The 13,689-nt window shown below is 38.8% G+C and overlaps 1 protein-coding gene across 1 annotated transcript; it reads right to left on the bottom strand.

Annotated features, from left to right (window-relative positions):
- Positions 1 to 12,167: 12,167 nt before the first annotated feature.
- Positions 12,168 to 12,611, bottom strand: LOC129766058 (elongin-C-like). The gene is made up of 2 exons (XM_055766513.1): positions 12,406 to 12,611; positions 12,168 to 12,309 (listed from the first exon to the last, which is right to left on the bottom strand). The coding sequence occupies exons 1-2, from the start codon at positions 12,609 to 12,611 to the stop codon at positions 12,168 to 12,170; spliced, it is 348 nt and encodes a 115-aa protein (XP_055622488.1).
- Between the last annotated feature and the right edge of the window lie 1,078 nt (positions 12,612 to 13,689).

Raw genomic sequence — 13,689 nt, 5'->3', positions numbered from 1 at the left:
ATGTGACCATATTGGTCTTCCTTATTACTATTCAAATTTTTTGCATTTTTACCAGCTAGCTCCCAGGTTGCAATATTTTTTTCATATATGGCAAAAGTAAGGTTTTCCTCATTTAATAATCTTCCTCGGAGGAATTTTTCACGCACCCCCGCCAAAATATGATCTCTAATATCGAGATCTTTGAAATCGCCAAAAGAGCAGAACTCTGTCTGTAGTTTGATCGACAGAACAAAGTCTTCAACTGATTCATCCGGTTGTTGCATGCGGTTGTTGAATTTTAATCTTTGGATCAGGTCAGATTCAGTTTTATCTAACCTGTTCCGTAACCTGGCGATCATATCATCATAGAACACCGTAACCAAATTTCTAGTTGAGAAGAGTAACTTTAACTCGTGGAATATTACCGGACCACTGAGGGTTACAAAATATGCTCTTTTAGCCTCATCGACAACATCGTTCAAGGCGAGATAAAATTCTAATCTTTCGACCCATTCGATAGGGTTCAATAGTGGCTGTTACATTCACATTGGCCATATCGAAAGGCAAAGCAATTAAAAAGCACTAGTTCACCGTAAAAGCTGATTAAATTTAAGTGAGCACCCAAGTGAAACGAGAATAATGAATATCGACTCACCCGAAATGTTCGCTGCTCACCAATCGGATCATCAGCTACGAAAAATGTGAGCTTATCACCGCAGCAGTTTGTTTTTACTGAAGACCTCACCGCCAAATTTCCTTGACATGCTTGCTATCTTCCACAGATCGGATCACTAGCTCCAGTATATCGCTTCGTCAAAACGGATGGAACTGACTCTGTTTGGTACTGGGTCTCTTTCAAGTCACCTATTATACGACGCACCTTTTAAAGTCGAAATAATAGACTTTACCGGGCGGCTTAGCAGGTATGGATGCTCTGATGTTGCTAACGCAGATTCGTTTTTACGATGACCTCTTAAACAATTACCGAAATCTTTCCCTTACGCGGCTCGGTCCCTGTTAAAAAAAAATTATCCAGTCGTCGCCAAACTGTTATGTCCACTGAAACGAATACGGGAAAATAGTTAAATAGGAGCTAATCAGATTCAGATGTTTCACTGTAAAAAGGTGTTTGTAGGATCGAAGTCTAAACTAGAGTGCCGACTCATTTCAATGTTTTATTGTATGAAACCTTACTCCAAGGGAGACACTTATATTTAAAGCAAGGTCTTGGTCTTTTTCTGATCTGATTCTATAATCATAATTATCATTTGACAATACATCACAAGGCCAAAAGGGAATCCATCTGAAGAAGGCGATCAAGAAAGCACCAGCATCGAAAAGTCTTGAGACATTGAAGACAACCGCCACACAGACACTGATAGTTATCTACTTTTGTTTAATCTGGTTCTTTCGACGCAGCTTGGGTCGTTTGCTGAGGGATCTCAGGGAAAACTTCAAACACAAACTCACTCGCGTAGCGGACACAGGATAAAATGGCGGACTATTTGGTGGAAAAGCACGTTACAAAATCACTGACGGAATGGCGGAAAACAAGATTTACTACGAACAATCTAACAAGGAAAAAACACCGCGGTTTGGATGGCCACACAATTTACACTTAAAAATAAATTGATAAATATTTTTTTACATATTTTGGTTTTTTTATTATAATTTTTAACTGACTCGAGCTCACCGGTTTCGTTGCGGCCGTTCACTGCGTTGGTCGACTTTGACGAATCCTCGTTGAATGGTGCTGGCAGTTCCAGGACGGCTTCGGCTGGACAGAATAGACAGGCAGGACAGTATCGATAAACTGGACAAGCTGGACGATCACACGACGAATAACGCCTTTTCCACGTGGCACGGCCGGATATGGCTGTGGCCGGCGACAATGATCGATCAGAGGGTCGAATCGGCTGAGGATTTGTTCGCACCGAAGAACTCGGGAAAATCCACTCTTTTCCGGTTCCGGAAACACTTTTTAAGAGCCTAACAAATTGGCGTCGTTAGCTCACATGCACGAATAATTATATCCCTTTTAGGTTGCGAGATTTACTTTTAAAAATAATTCGCAGTGATATCACTTGCGACCGTGCACTCCCAGATCTTCGCGAAGACTCCCCCATTCTTTTCGATTTGACTCATCTCAATACTTTCGGTCTTCTTTTTTTCTCTTCTTTTTTTAAAATTCCTTTAAACAATCGAAGCTCTTGACCCTATTCAGGTACCCTGGTAATTTTCCATTAGGTCCTGTTTCCAATGTAGGCGCCCTGTCCCTCTTCATCTTAAATATTATATATTGGTTTCGGTTGGTGTCACGACTATCATCTAAACATTTAAGGTAGCATGCTATACCTGGACAACTAAACCTAACACTTGCTTTCCGCATATATGAATAAATAAATGAAAACTCATTGAACAAGCAAAATAACCAATTGTATATGAATATAATAAATATCTATGAATGTATAAATAAATAATCGAATAAATAAATAAATAAATGAATTAATAAATAAATAACTAAATAAATAAACATCTTTTTTCCCTACTACTATATAAATAAATACAACAAGACTAAACTACGAAAAAAATAACTCTTTGTGATACACCAACCTGGAGGTCTGCGATTAACTGTTTATTTGGTTTATTGCAAAAATTGGACTCATACGTCATCTTTTCTACGACAGTTAATCACAGACTCCCAATACTACGTTTTTTATTGTTATATGAGAAATAACATTAAGTTAAACACAACCACCAAATTTGCATTGTAACCCAACTTTTGGTTACAACACGCGCCGAGTTCCTAAAAGATTCCCCCTAATGCCAATCCAATTCAGTTTTTTCTTAGGACTTTGAAGTAATTTGAAGTGAAAGAGTTTATTTTGTTTTCTATTTATAATATATTAATGCGATCAATACATTTTGTTTTGTAATTTTTTCAATCAAGTGCGATCAACGTAAGATCATGTCTTTCGGCAATTTATCAGGAGTATAATGAATCTAAAGAAAGACAATTCCCGATGTATGCTCACCGGCGACAGATATTTTGTCTATTGGAAAAGGTACAGAAATTATATCACACACAAAAGGAGAAAAAAGTTTGAGCGTTAGTGACAACAATGTATCATGTAGGGGTATCAAGTTGGGGTGATTTGTACACACGGGGTAATTTGGACCATCCCTTAATCTCGAAATGAAGGGGAACCGCGGGTAAGACGGACAGTGGGATTATAATGGGCAGGTGGTTGATTTGTATAGATGCATTATGAATTTCAAATTTCTGTTGATAGGAACCCCTTCTACATGCTATTCTATCATATTTAAACCATTCTATGGCAATAAATACTGATCCAAAGTGGAATAGTGAAACAAAAACCGAAAATCAAACATGATTCCGCGTGTGGATGTAATTTTTGTGGCTTCGATATTAAGCATTTTGAGTGGTTTAATTGCAAAATTGAATTCACTGATGGTTATGTTTAGGTTTGTGAGTTGAAAGAGAAGCGATATTAGGTATGTACGGAAGTGTAAATTCATTCGTAAGTGGTGAATTTAAATTATTGATATAATTGCACTGGCGAGGTTGAAATGGACAGTCACATCCATAATCACATCCAATGATGGAGAGTGAAAGGAACGAACGAACGTGATGAATTATAGAAGTTTTAAACTTTTCAGTTCATTCGCCTCTAAAAGTGAAGGGAAGAATATTCAACTCTTATTTATATTGCTTTCTCTGTTTGTTCTATTTTAATTACTGAACACACAAACACTGAGAGAGAGAGCGAAATTAATCCTCTCGCGAGCGAAAAACTTCTATGCTTCGTATATTATTAACCTGTCCATATGTCCACTATACCCAAATCGATAAAAATGTTCTACTTTTCGGCTTGTTTCAATTTCAGTAAGAAACATCGAAAAACACATTTTTAGAAAACAGAAAACATTATTCCGAAAACCGCTATATTGAGCTGTAAGAAACTTCTTTTAAGTTTTGGAAAACATGGGATATACACGCGTACGCAATCTGACCTCAATCTGCAATAAACCTCCACCCTCACTGTCTTGAGAAAGGTACCCGATCCCTCGTCGTCCAGCTCGTCCAGCAACGATGTTGTTTAGTCAGTGTCCACCCGAAGAATGACCCTCTCTTTGGTGGCCCTTCGCGATTTTTGCTTTCGTGGGGTTTGTTGGTGTTGGTGACATTCTCTCGTCATGTCCCGCAATCGAGATGATGTTGCGTGAGCGAGCGTATCGTGTTGCGTGTGAAATGTGCGACAGATAGAAATATACGGCAAGTGTGACTTAATAATGCAACACTATGTCTACGCAAAATTTCAATGATTTTAACGAACGGATCAAAAGTTAGAGCAATTTGAGTGTGTGAGAATTTTAAACGGTACACCCGTTATGGGCATGCAGCGTACCCCATATGAATAAAGTGTAAATTAGATCCAGTTCCAGTAGAGGCGAATGAACTACAAAGTTTAAAGCCTGTTAAAAACAAAGAAGAAGAAGAAGAAGACCCAGTTCAGTTTAAGAAGTACAATTGAAAGAAATTGTTTCTAGACTGACTCAATGCGTTCTTCATGTACAACCATATACGGAAGCCAACAACACGCTTTTTATAGTGTTTCAGAATATGTTCTGTAATTATGCAAATATTGCGGTAAATTCCAATGTTAGCAGGTAGTTTTAGGAATAGCACGCCCCTAACTTCCTGTGAACGTTTCATATTGATACCTTCAGTCGTTTTTTCTAGCCGATCGATCAAAGTTTGGAAAAAAATTAGAAGAACCTTCATTGCAAACTGTATCAAAAGTATAAAAAGCTATGCGTACTCTCGGAATGAACGATTCGAAAATTTCGTTTTTATGAGTTTTTGGGTGTGGAGTGTGGTAGAGATGGGCGAGCGCTCACGAGCCGCTCATTTGAGCCGGTACGTCAGAAAGAGCGTACGATCCACGGCTCTTATACGTACGGCTCTTGAATGAACCACGGTTCTTTTATGAGCCGTGGCTCTTTTTGAACCGCGGTTCATTTAAGAGCCGTTCATTTGAGAACCACGGTTCAAAAAAGAACTGCGGTTCATACAAGAACCGTGTTTCATTTAAGAGTCGGCTTATTGATAAAGAACAGTGAATCGTACGCTCGTTCTGACGAACCGGCAGTGTGGCTTGCGGCAGTGTGGAAGAAATATATGTTTCCCATGCTGCTTTTTAAGCGGTTTCATTTAACTGTTTGTATGCTTGTAAATTTTAGCGGATTACATATTTTCTCGAAACCCCATAAATATGGGTATCTAATGAAAGGACTTGACTAGTGGATCACAGTTATTTATGAAAAACTAGCTGACCCGGCAAACTTCGTCCCGCCCAAAATTTGTTATTTGTTATCAATACCTTCAAACATTCACGTTTTCTTACTATGAGCAAATTCATGGGTCCAATCGCAGAACTGTTCATTGATTGATCTTCTAATCGACCCCGTTGAATTTACAAAACTCATCATTATAAAATCAGATTATTTTCAGACACAATTCTCGTTAAAGATTTTTCAACCACTTGCAAATAACATGTTTCTCCGTGACATAGAATAAATGTTTCATACAGAAAATATGATAGAATAAAGACAGTCCTAAATCGGCCAATTCCTTCTTCGAGATCTGATCTTATCAACACATCCGGCAATCCTTTTTTTGGTATAGATAGAAGAAGATATAGGAGTGCGTTTCATCACATTAAAATCCATTTCCAGTTTCGAACGAATATCAATTTCGCTAGTGCAAACATGAAATGGACTAATAGCACTTGTCACTATGTAATTGTAGAACATATGGGAATTAATTTTTTTTTTTATTTTCCGAATATTCACTTTTTCCTTCAGAGTTTTTCGAAAATTTTCAATTGTCATGTTTGGATGGAAAATTGATGGTTGAAATGTGTGTAATATTTTTATGGGACCCCCTCTCCATTCCAGAGGAGAGAGAGTGTCACACCATTATAGAAACATTTCTCATACTCAAAAACCCTCACATCCCACCCCACATGACAGCCCACCTTTAGAGAGCGGGAGGAGTGTCTAACCACCAAAGAAATATTTATTGTATCCTAAAACCTCCACGTGTCAAATTTAGTTTCATTCGCTTGATTAATTCTCGAGTAATTCAGGAATTTGTGTTTCATTTGTATGCCAGCCCCTCCTTAGAGAAGGGGTGGAGAGTATAACCATCATAGAAACATTTATTGCACCCTAAAACCTCAATATGCCCAATTTGGTTTCATTTGCTTGATTAATTCTTGAGTAATGCAGAAGTTTGTGTTATGTGATATGTATTTTTTTCAAAACCCCTCAATATGGGTATCTAATGAAACGACTTGACTAGTAGAAAATAGTTATTTATGTAAAATGGAAATCCAAGATAGCGGCCGTTACAAAATGGCAGACAACTAATTTCGTGAAAACCCCATCAATATGGGTATCAAATGAAAAGGCTTGACTAGTAGATCACAGTTATTTATGAAAAATGTAAATCCAAAATGGCCGCCTCCTCAAAATGGCGAAATATGTTTTTTTTTCAAAACCCCCTCGATATGGGTATCTAATGAAAGTACTTGTCTAGTAGGACACATTTATGTAACATGGAAATCCAATATGGCGGCCGTTATAAAATGACAGACTACATATTTTGCCAAAACCTCATCAATATGGGTATCAAATGAAAGGACTTGACTAGTAGAACACTGTTATTCGTGAAAAATGTAAATCCAAAATGGCGACCGTTACGAAATGACAGACTACTTTTCTTTTGAAAACCCCATTATATGGGTATCAGATGAACGGGCTTGACTAGTAAATCACAGTTATGTATGATAAATCCAACCCGCATATGGGTATCGAATGAAATGATTTGACTAATATAATATAGTTATTCATGAAAAAAATCCATTCGAAATATTTTAAAAACGTTTGGGATACAAACCGGGGAGAAAACTGTGTCGTTATCGAAAACTGTTATATTCTCTCGACTGATAATTCGACTTGAGCAACATTATATGGATCAAGTAAAATCAGTTCTAGTGATCGTAAAAAAGCTCTGTATGAATTGATTTCGGAGCTGGTAAAGCGATCTACAAATCTTGAGTCAGACGAATTAGTAGCCTAATAAATACTGCTAGATCCTCGCTTCAAGCAGCAAGGTTTTGGGGATAACAGAAAGTACAACTATGCACACCAGTCGTTGATAAGGATGCTAAAAATGACATCCATGGAATACACACCTACGAAACTACCACAAATCGTTGGTGATGAAACGCTGTCATCTGAATGGGAGGAGTTTGATGCAATGGTTGGCAATCTTCGATCCTCACATGATCCAAAAGCTGCTGCAACATCTATTGTAGATCCACATTTGCTGAGACTAAGCGACCCTTCGTTTTGGTGGAATGAAAGGAAATCTATCTCTCCGCGTCTCTATCTTTTTTTTTGAAAATATTATGTATTCCGGCGACTTCAGTACCATGTGAGCGAGTTGTTCCGAAAGCAAGACAAGTTTGCAGTGAAAGATGTAGTCGACTTTCATCAGATAACATTGAAAAGATAATGTTTATAAATAAAAAAAATAAAAAGATCATTGTGATGGAAATATATCAGAGAAAACCTTCAGTAAAGAAATATTTTTATTTTCTCTGCACTGATTATTGTTTTAAACCTTATTTTTTACGTCTTCCATTCTTTACATATCCGAATAAACCAATTCTTGAAAAGAGCCGTCGAGCCGCTCAAATGAGCCGGCTCTTTACATTGAGCGCACGGCTCTGAGCCGCTCACTGAAATGAACCGTTTTGCCCATCTCTAGAGTGTGGTGTGGATATGTAGGAATGCGTATGTATATGTGAGAATCATCACTCCGTAAAATCGTCATATCCACAAACGCATTAAAAACGAAGGTCACGAATCGTTCATTTCGAGGGTACGCATAGAATTTTGCAGTTATAAAAAAGCTTGCAATGAAGTGTTCCTCTAATTTACTCCAAACTTTGATCGATCGGCTAGAAAAAACGTGATCCGTCGAAAGCGTTGTCATCTCGCAAGCAAACCTATGTTCCACCGATTGCCAGATTAGTTTGAAACATAGGAAATGATCCTGTAGTTAGATCCGACCGAACATTAGCGAGCGTCGAACGGCATACGTTTGACCGGATATTTTTTGAAATATGAATGCATATTCATACAAGAACCGTGTTTCATTTAAGAGTCGGCTTATTGATAAAGAACAGTGAATCGTACGCTCGTTCTGACGAACCGGCAGTGTGACTTACTATGAGCAAATTCATGGTTCCGAAAGCAAGACAAGTTTGCAGTGAAAGATGTAGTCGACTTTCATCAGATAACATTGAAAAGATAATGTTTATAAATAAAAAAAATAAAAAGATCATTGTGATGGAAATATATCAGAGAAAACCTTCAGTAAAGAAATATTTTTATTTTCTCTGCACTGATTATTGTTTTAAACCTTATTTTTTACGTCTTCCATTCTTTACATATCCGAATAAACCAATTCTTGAAAAGAGCCGTCGAGCCGCTCAAATGAGCCGGCTCTTTACATTGAGCGCACGGCTCTGAGCCGCTCACTGAAATGAACCGTTTTGCCCATCTCTAGAGTGTGGTGTGGATATGTAGGAATGCGTATGTATATGTGAGAATCATCACTCCGTAAAATCGTCATATCCACAAACGCATTAAAAACGAAGGTCACGAATCGTTCATTTCGAGGGTACGCATAGAATTTTGCAGTTATAAAAAAGCTTGCAATGAAGTGTTCCTCTAATTTACTCCAAACTTTGATCGATCGGCTAGAAAAAACGTGATCCGTCGAAAGCGTTGTCATCTCGCAAGCAAACCTATGTTCCACCGATTGCCAGATTAGTTTGAAACATAGGAAATGATCCTGTAGTTAGATCCGACCGAACATTAGCGAGCGTCGAACGGCATACGTTTGACCGGATATTTTTTGAAATATGAATGATATATTTAAAATCAAAAATTAACCGGGTTAACGTAATGCAACAGAAAAACGTATGCTGTCCGACGCTCGGTCGAGGTTTGCTTGTGAGAAGCCACCGCTCCCGATGGCGATAAGCACTTAAAGAGCAATACGGAAATGAAAGAAGACGGCATGTTAATTGTATCTACGCTAATTTCTAAAAATGAATCAGCGAAGTTTCCCTTATTTTTGTAGCTGTCTCATGTTGTATTGATTTAATCATATTAATTATCGAGAGATTCGACAAAACCAATAACCTGATAGGAAGAATTTTTTCCTTCTTCATACGAGTAAACGTTACATTTGGGTAGTTGTCGCATTCGAGTAAATTTTCATTCGGGTATTTGTTACATTTGGGTAAATGTGCTTCGAGTAAACGTATATTGGGTAGAGGGTCATTGGGTAAATGTTACACAACTGTCGAAAACACGGCAATATGAATGGTATCAGGCATTCATAGAGGGCCGAGAAGAAATGAACGATTTTCCACGTCAAGGACTGGATGGTCGTCCGTCTTCAACTGATAAAAACACCGACAAAATAAAAGTAATGGTGCTCGAAAATCCTCATTTAGGTTTGAGACCGTTCGTCATATTTTGATTGATGTTTTGTCGCAGAAATGTCGCAGCATGACTAGTGCCAAAAGAGCTAAATTTTCTTCCAAAATTACATACAAATGAAACACAAATGTCTGCGTGGAGGCGATCTGGCGTAGTGGTAACATCCATGCCTCTCACGCTAAAGGTCACGAGTTCAATTCTCACTCCCGACATTCTTCCAAAAATGGAAGTAAAAGTGACGAACCAGCCAAATGAGTTGAAAGTCACTATAATACAGATAAAAAAAAAAAAAAAAACAAATGTCTGCATCACTCGAGAACTAATCAAGCAAATTGAATCGAATTTGGCATGTGGAGGTTTCAAGGGACAAGAAATATTTCTATGGCGGTTCGACCCTCCTCCCCCTCTCTAAGGGGATGCTGTCATACAGATGAAACACAAGTTTCTGCATAACTCCAGATCTGATCAAACAAATGGAACCAAATTTGACAAGTGGCGGTTTTAGGGGGCGAGAAATGTTTCCCCTCGAGAAATGTTCCTTTGATGGTTTTACATATCCTCCCCCTCCTCCGAAATGTGTGTTGGTAAGCACGAAACTCGGAAAAGGGATAGTCCAATTCGAGCTGTCTTCATTTTAAAGGGTGTGTCACATCAAATTGCATCACGGAAAAAACGCTGTAGAAATTTAATTTTTAGGAATTATATCTTCAGCTTTCGCTTATAATCAGATAAGAGTGTATAGATCACGTTGGCCATGCTTCACTGTCAATTTTTCGTAAATTTGGAAAAATGTCGTCGAACGAAAAAGAGCGTCGTGAATTAATCCTGTGCACTCATTTCGAGAATCCGGAGTTGTCATATCGGGACATCGGTAAGATGCTGGGAATCGTCCAATCCACGGTCAGCAGAGTACTTAAACGATACTTCGAGAACCTAACCATCGACCGGAAGGTGAAGAACGGCAAAAATGGATGCTCCGTCAGTGAAAAAGATCACAAGCGCGTAGTTAAACAGTTTAGACGTGATCCGAGAAGTTCGGTCCGGGATGTCGCCAATAAGCTGAATTTGTCAAGTTCATTCGTCCTGCGGACCAAGAAGCGGGAGGGCCTGCGTACATACAAGGTTCAGAAGGCTCCTAACCGCGACGAAAGGCAAAACATGGTGGAGAAGACGCGAGCCCGGAAGCTGTACACCGAAATGCTGACGAAGCCGCATTACCTGGTAATGGACGACGAAACCTACGTCAAAGCGGACTTTCGTCAGCTGCCGGGCCTGTTGTTCTTCTCCGCAGAGGACAAATTCAGCGTTCCGGAGGAGATTCGCAAGCAGAAACTATCCAAGTTTGCCAAAAAGTACATGGTGTGGCAAGCGATCTGCTCTCGCGGAAAGCGGAGTGCCCCCTTCGTGATGACCGGCACGGTAAACGGGCAGGTTTACCTTAAGGAGTGCCTACAGAAGCGCTTACTACCACTATAGAAGCAGCACGAGGGCCCGACCATCTTCTGGCCGGATCTCGCTTCGTGCCACTATTCAAAGGACGTGTTGGAGTGGTACGAAGCCAACGGGGTCACCTTCGTGCCAAAGGAAATGAACCCGCCCAACGCGCCGGAGCTTCGCCCAATAGAGAAATATTGGGCGATTATGAAGCAGGCCCTCCGGAAGAACCCAAAAGTTGTCAAATCTGAGGCGGACTTCAAGAGAAAATGGATTTCTATTCAAAAAAAACTACAACCTGACGTTGTACAGAACCTTATGGACGGGGTAAAGAGAAAGGTGCGAGCATACGGGCTTGGGCTCGAAGTATGAATAAAAAGAAAATGTCAAAAGTTGTTTAATAGTTTTTATTTTACTGTCTAAAATTTTCAAAAGGATCAGTCTACTGGGCGAATTTCTACAGCGTTTTTTCCGTGATGCAATTTGATGTGACACACCCTTTATTGTATTTTCTGCAACAAACATGTGTTCCATGTAACGAAGAATAATGCTATTTGCAAGTTATTTAAAAAACTTTGAATGAAAATCGTGTCCGAAAATTATTTTATATTATAATGAGTTTTGGTAGAAGTACTAGGAAATTTATAAAAAAAGGAAATTGTAAAGGGTCAATTAGAATATCAATCAATGAATAGTTCTGCGATTGGATCTATGATGGTTCGCTTAGTAAGAAAACGTGAATGTTTGAAAGTATTGGTAACAAAAAAAACATTTTCGGCAGAACGAAGTTTGCCGGGTCAGCTAGTGTAAAAATATTTGGTGAAAATGGTGATACTTCCAATGCTCTTTCTGATAACGCAATAATGCGACAGTGGCTTTTAAGTTCAGTATGATTCAAACTTATACGTTTATTCTTCCTATATTTATTCATCCTTAAAATTATAACATTCCAAATTGAGTAAATTTCGATTATTTCAGCATTTTGCTATGAATTCCGAATTAAGCGAACAAATCTATCAGCAGTTTAGAGCTAGTGAACAAATGAAACCAATAGCATTTTTCCACGAAGAATTCTAATTCTGTTCCTGGCTTAAGTTATCACGATTGTCCTTGTGTTATGGTTATGTTTTTGTTCGTTTCAGTTTCTATATACCCAAGAAATTAGCAGCCAGCATCAACTCGAGAGCTAGATCAACAGGAATTGGAAATTCCGGGAGGTCCGCCATGTTGTTTGTGTAGCGATGTTTATACGCTAAATACAGACATACTCTTTCAAGTATTGGAGATCTGAAATCCAAAAATAATAATGTCAAAATGTTAATGTGATTAATAATGTCAAAACTGATATCATTATTTTAATATTACGATCATCAGACTACTCACGAAATTTCCCTGAAGTAGATTGTATTCGTCTCGGACTCGGAAAATTGCCCTGGACCGGACAGCATTGCTCTGATGGTTTCCGAGAGGAAGGCATGCTCGCGCTTCACGATGAATTCGTGATCCTCTGCTGAAACGAGTTTGATGAATTCCGAATTCGGTCCCTCGCAGCTTCCAATGGAAACTTTTGATTCGGTCCAGTCATCCATCGCTAATACACTTGGATGATTATTGAAGTTCGAGATGAAAGTATTTCGTGTCCGAGGAAAGTTTCTCAGTTTTATACGATCACGGAACGAAGGGTATAATTTCGTGCATGATGATACCTGTGCGAAAACACTACACATCACATCACAGGTCGATCCTACTCTGAATAAAAAATTTACCTTACCGGGGTATGTTTACATTTTTCTTTGTAAGAATTCTGGAATGAAATTCCTCTGACCTGTTTACCTGAAGAAGTTATTGTAAAAATGAAAAATGCATAAAAACAATTTGACTTCCTCCTAATTTTTTGGTTTTTTTGTATTTAATTTTTCGTACCATTCCTTTACAAAAAACATGAGCATTGCAATTGTATTCAATCTTCTAGCGCAGGAAGAAACGACATGAAACGCCATTCGGTATCGACCCTTCGATTTGTTTTATTTTCCACCCTAGAAACAATTCTCCAACAAGATCTCGTTCAATGATTTCTTTCATCTTCTTCGGCATACCAATATATATTTTATTGTCACCAACACCACAGTTACTGTGCCAGCAAACTGTCTGGTTTGTCCCCAATTTCTCATTTTTTGGGATAATCGTTTCGGAGTTTTGGTTTTTGTCTGAAACCATCCACTCGAGTTTGCAATACGAGTGCTATCTCCATTGCAGCATTCCTCACCTGCTGCTAGGGGAGGACTTTACACAGTTGATTTATTGTATCCATTGCCCAGTGATTGGGAAGGGCGGATTTCCGGCAAAAAGATGCTACAATTGATTCATCACAGCGTGGGGCTTGTGCAGTGGCCGACCACCATTGGATCGATTCAATTTGAAGTACATTTTTGAAGTCCAAATTACCGAAAATTCTTACGTTCTATTTCCTTGATGTTCCTTCGCTTTGTGCTATCAGATAATAAAGTTTGATTTACATTCAGCCTACCGAAGCAGGGATTCTCACCTAAATGAGCGAGAGAGCAGACCTACGCCAAGATTCATGACAGGCGGATTTATACGCTGAACAGGACTATTCTAAATGAAAATTTAATAAACCCTCCATCGTCGGTCCTTTCGCTGGGACAT

Source organism: Toxorhynchites rutilus, chromosome 2 (genome assembly GCF_029784135.1).
Source record: "Toxorhynchites rutilus septentrionalis strain SRP chromosome 2, ASM2978413v1, whole genome shotgun sequence".
NCBI lineage: Eukaryota > Metazoa > Arthropoda > Insecta > Diptera > Culicidae > Toxorhynchites > Toxorhynchites rutilus.
The sequence above is the reverse complement of the archived record's forward strand: the minus strand, read 5'-3'. Positions and strand labels throughout refer to the sequence as shown.

Coding starts and splice junctions, on each gene's coding strand:
- LOC129766058 (XM_055766513.1), bottom strand. CDS start 12,611: ATGGATGACTGGACCGAATCAAAAGTTTCCATTGGAAGCTGCGAGGGA. Junction 12,310..12,405: donor ATCTACTTCAGGGAAATTTC/GTGAGTAGTCTG, acceptor TTTGGATTTCAG/ATCTCCAATACTTGAAAGAG.